At 45.3% G+C, this 5,192-nt stretch overlaps 1 protein-coding gene across 1 annotated transcript; it reads left to right on the top strand.

The window, feature by feature from the left end:
- Nucleotides 1-859: 859 nt before the first annotated feature.
- On the top strand, nucleotides 860-4,930 carry LOC121421917 (uncharacterized protein K02A2.6-like). Its single transcript, XM_041616717.1, has one exon. It carries the CDS (start codon nucleotides 860-862, stop codon nucleotides 4,928-4,930), a length of 4,071 nt encoding a protein of 1,356 aa, XP_041472651.1.
- Nucleotides 4,931-5,192: the final 262 nt, after the last annotated feature.

The following is a 5,192-nucleotide window of genomic DNA, read 5'->3' as shown; positions in this document are numbered from 1 at the left end:
GGAAACGGTGTGAAGCGTGTCGAGCGCAAGGCAGTCGCCTCGTAAACGGAAGCAGCGTAGCAGAATTGTCTTGGGAACGGGCCTGAAAAACACGGGCGATCGGTGCCGCTTTTAATGCGCTTCTACTACGCTTTGTGCGTTGGGGCTTCGTTACAGCTACGAATATGTCGTTTGTAATACGCTCTTGACTCGATTATGATGCGCTTTAGCACCTCCGCGATCTCGCTACGTAAGTTTTGAACATGTTCAAAATTTTGTGGCGACCAGGAAGATGGTGGCGATCCTTGCCGCTTCAGAAAAGATCAAGGTACGACGGAGAAGATTGAAAAGATCAAGCCACGTTCAAGCTACGATATACCACGCTTTGTCGATTTTTGACGATCGCAGCGGAATCGCCATCTAGCATGTCTAGTGAGATGGGGGTATAAACAGAAAGCCGATTCTGCATCGGCAATTGGTGCGTGTGATATATGCAGATGCACTTTGATTATGACGTCATTGTAACCTTGAAGCATGATACCGAAGTAAAATGTATGAACCGAAAATCACCGCATAACGCCGTAGTTCTGTTGGTAGTCCTGACGAATGAACTGTAATGTATGATTGAGTTATGAGACATGACACTGGCGACGAGGACGGGATCGTCTAGGATTACGAACTGGCAACGTTAAGGCAATTTTTCAGAGATAAACGACACGACGAACCGTGGATCTTCGGTGAGGGCAATAACGTGTTGTCCCACGTACTTAGTTTTCTGTGGTGTTTTCGAAAACGTCTGTTCAACGCAATCACGGGTACGTCGCCCGCACGGATACGGTGAACTTTCTTTGACTCTACAAGTTAAGTGAAATAACTAGCAATGGCTTTGGCACCATCGCGTTTATTGTTTGAAGAGTTTGACAAGGACGGAGATATTGAAGCATATCTAGACAGGCTTGATCAATATTTTATCGCTTTGGATATCACAACGGAGACCAGACATGAGGGTAAGCGTAAAGCTATTCTTCTCAGTAGTATTGGTAGTGACACGTACAAAACGGTGAAAGATTTGGCATTTCCAAGCAAACCAAGTGAGAAAACGTATGATGAACTCAGTGGAATTTTGAGGGGACATTTCCGTCCTAAGCGCTTGGTTGTATCAGAAAGGTTCAAGTTTCATAATGCTAAGCAATCACCAGGTCAAACAATCTCAGGCTTTGTCTCCTACCTGAAAAAGCTTGCTTCTTCATGTGAATTCACAGGGGGAGCATTAGAGGAAGCTCTACGAGACCGCTTCATTGCAGGCTTGTACTCAAGTTCCATTCAGAAGAAACTTTTGTCCAAGAACTATAGATTCCAGGAAGCTGTGGAATTAGCATTAGCAGAGGAGGCAGCATCATGTAACATCAAGGACATGTCCAATACTAAAGTAGATGATGGGAAGGTGAATAAGGTGTCATATTCACACAACAGACGTAAAGATGCTACCCAGGTCAAGCAGGGTCAATCTAGTACAAGTAAGCGACCTAAATGTTATCGCTGTGGACTGTCAAACCATTCCGCGCAGCAGTGCAAACACAAAGACGCAGTGTGTTTCAAGTGTCAGAAAAAGGGGCATTTGAAGTCGGAATGTAAGTCAGGTGGGAACCAAAGAGGAAAAACAAATTTTCCACGTCAAGATAATGGTCGCAGGTCAGTGAAACAGGTCAAGGAAGATGATGATGATGGAGCGTATGATGGTAAAAACAACGTAGACTTCCTAGACTCTGTTTTTCATGTGAACAACGTGACATCTCAGCCTCCATATATCGTACCAGTAACAGTTGAAGGGGTTGAACTGCAGATGGAATTAGACACGGGAGCTGCAGTGTCTATCCTCACCTATGACGATTACTTGAAACATTTCAAGCATGTACAATTGCAAGCGATCAGACGTCCGCTGCGCGTATATGGAGGTGCAAGGCTAGACTTAGCAGGAGAGATTGATGTGGAGGTCAAGTACCAGTACATGAACCAAGCTATGACTCTTACCTTGGTAGTCGTCAAGACTTCTCAACACGCTCCACCTCTCTTTGGACGATCTTGGCTGAGGAAACTGAAGCTAGACTGGAAATCATTGATCTCGGATCCTCAGTATTCAATCAGTGTTGATACAGATGTGGGAACGGTTCTGCAGCAGGAGTTTGCGGATGTATTTAAGGAAGGACTTGGGAAAGCTAAAGGCCCACCAGCGTCATTGCATCTGAAGGAAGGTGCTCGACCAAAGTTCTGCAAGGCACGCAACGTTCCTTTTGCTCTACGTCCTGCTGTTGAGAAGGAACTGGAACGTATGCAGGAAGATGACATCATATACCCTGTAGATTACAGTGAATGGGCAACCCCATTGGTATGCATACCGAAGGCCGATGGACGGGTACGCCTATGTGGAGATTACAAGGTGACTGTGAATCAGCAGATTCATTGTGACCAGTACCCCATTCCTACTACAGAACAAGTCTTTTCAAACTTGGTGGGAGGAAAGAAGTTCTCTAAGATTGATCTTAAATGTGCATACCAACAAATGATGTTGGATGAAGCTTCGCAGGAACTAGTGACGATCAACACCCACCGAGGTCTCTTCCGCTACACCAGGCTGCCATTTGGTATATCATCTAGCCCAGCTATTTGGCAGAAATTCATAGAGCAGGTCATATCTGGACTGGATTGTACTTGCGCCATCATGGACGATGTGCTCGTGACAGGAAACACAGACCAAGAGCACATGAGAAATCTGAAGCAGGTATTCCAGCGTTTCCAGAAGTTCGGACTTAGGGTGAAGAAGGAGAAGTGTTCCTTCATGAAAGACAGTGTGGTCTACTTTGGGCGGAAGCTATCATCCAAGGGAATTCAACCAACGAGTGATAAGGTTGAGGCAGTTCGCCATGCCCCAACCCCAAAGAATGTGTCAGAGTTGCGCTCCTGGTTAGGAATGGTTAACTATCACGCGCAGTTCATTCCTAATCTTTCTACAATGGTCCATTCCTTGAATGAACTACTTGGATCAAAGCCGTGGTCTTGGGACAAGGACTGTGATAATGCCTTCCAAGCTGTAAAGAAGGCGATTTCTACAGAGAGATTGCTTACACACTATGATCCAGAGCAGGAGCTAGAACTGAGTGTAGATGCTTCACCCTATGGAGTGGGTGCAGTTATCTCCCATGTGAATAACAACGGCAACAGGAAGCCAGTAGCATATGCCTCAAGGAGCTTGAATCAGCATGAGAAGGGATATGCACAGTTGGACAAGGAAGCACTGGCCATTATGTTCGGTCTTCAGCGTTTTCGCACGTACCTGTATGGAAGGAAGTTTGTGATACGTACAGATCACAAGCCCCTGGAACGGATTCTAGGTCCAAAGACTGCAATACCTACCTTGGCTGCCCAGAGGTTGCAACGATGGGCAATCATCCTGTCAGCTTTTGATTATGAGCTGAAGTATATTCCAGGCAACCAGAATCTTGTGGCAGATGCTTTGTCACGACTTCCCTTACCGGAAACTGTGCAAGGAGATGACGACATCTATAACATTGCAGCCTATCACATTGAGAGCCTTCCTATCACTAGCAAAGAAATACAGAACAAGACAAGAACAGATCCTGTGCTTTCTAGGATTCTTCACATGGTGAAAACAGGAACATGGGTGGAGGACAAACAAGATGAAAGACTCAAACCATTCATCAGAAGGAAGGATGAATTAAGCATGGAACAGGATTGCCTCTTGTGGGGTTATCGAGTAATTGTGCCTCCTAGTCTACAAAGAGACATTCTACAAGAGTTGCATACAGCGCATCCTGGCATGGTGCGTATGAAGGAAATTGCTCGCAGTCATGTTTGGTGGCCCAGGATTGACTATGACATAGAGCAGATGGTGAAGTCATGCCAGACTTGCCAGCAGACGCGGAACCTTCCAACAGTGGCACCACTTATGCCATGGGTATGGCCACAGTCACCATGGACACGTATACACATAGATTATGCCCAGAAGGACAAGAAGGACTATCTAGTCGTCACAGATGCATATTCCAAGTGGCCAGAGGTCATTATGATGTCAAGTACAACGTCAGCTGCAACTATTTCAGCATTGAGGGACTTGTTCAGCAAGTATGGAATCCCTCTGCAATTGGTTAGCGACAACGGCCCACAATTTGTGAGTGAGGAATTCGAGGATTTTCTCAGGAGAAATGGTGTGAAGCATGTCAAGGTCGCACCATATCATGCCGCAAGTAACGGTGCAGCTGAAAGGATGGTACAATCCTTTAAAAGATCATTGAGTGCCAGCAAGGCTCAAGGTCGCAGTCTTCAGCAGTGCTTAGATAGTTTCCTACTTACATATCGCTCAACTAAGCATGCGACAACTGGACAGACCCCAGCAAGTTTGTTTCTGGGACGGGAGCTTCGCACACGTCTCAGCTTAGTCAGACCTAGTACCGAGGACAAGGTCATTAACAAGCAGAGTGACCAAAAGCTTCATCATGACAAACAACATGGTCTGCGTGAATTCTTCCCTGGAGATCGCGTGTTAGTCAAAGACTTTCGTCAAGATGAAACTTGGTGGTCAGGAACAATCGCTGAGCGACGAGCGCCAAAGTCCTATGTAGTCATCCTGGAGGATGGCAGAGTCTGGAAAAGACATGTGGATCAGTTGCGTTCAGAATGCAAGGTGTCGATGGACGATACCACTCGTACACAGGTGCCAACACCATCAGCGCCTGTGAATCCAACAGAGACTTTAGAAACTGAAAGACATTTGTCTGCCCCAGAAAGTCTGGAGGGTAATCACTCTCCCATTCAGGCGAAATCACAGATCGAAGATGATCCAGAAACTATGCCTTCCAATCTTGGCGAGGCACTCCCTCTTCGACGTTCTAAGCGTGTAAGGAAGACGCCGGATCGGCTCATCGAGTCCATGTAACAGATGAAGGATGAAGTTTGTAAATATAGTTTAAGCTTTCTAGTGTTAAATTTTGATGATATTTTGATGTTATTTCTTTTCTACAAGATTTGAGTGGTGTTGTTTGCACGATATGACAGTTGAAGCAATTATGTTCTTCTAAACAACTCAAACACTTGAAACCGATTATTTTCATTTAGCATACTATACTGGAAATAGTAAATTTTAAAGAAATTGTTGTTCAAGTACAAAAAAAAACAGTTTTCAAATGCCATTTATTGGG

Source organism: Lytechinus variegatus, chromosome 9 (assembly GCF_018143015.1).
Source record: "Lytechinus variegatus isolate NC3 chromosome 9, Lvar_3.0, whole genome shotgun sequence".
Taxonomy (NCBI): domain Eukaryota; kingdom Metazoa; phylum Echinodermata; class Echinoidea; order Temnopleuroida; family Toxopneustidae; genus Lytechinus; species Lytechinus variegatus.
This window is presented reverse-complemented; position numbering and strand designations above follow the sequence as displayed.

Bases quoted from the DNA above. Each gene is read 5' to 3' on its own strand.
- LOC121421917 (XM_041616717.1), top strand. From the start codon at position 860: ATGGCTTTGGCACCATCGCGTTTATTGTTTGAAGAGTTTGACAAGGAC.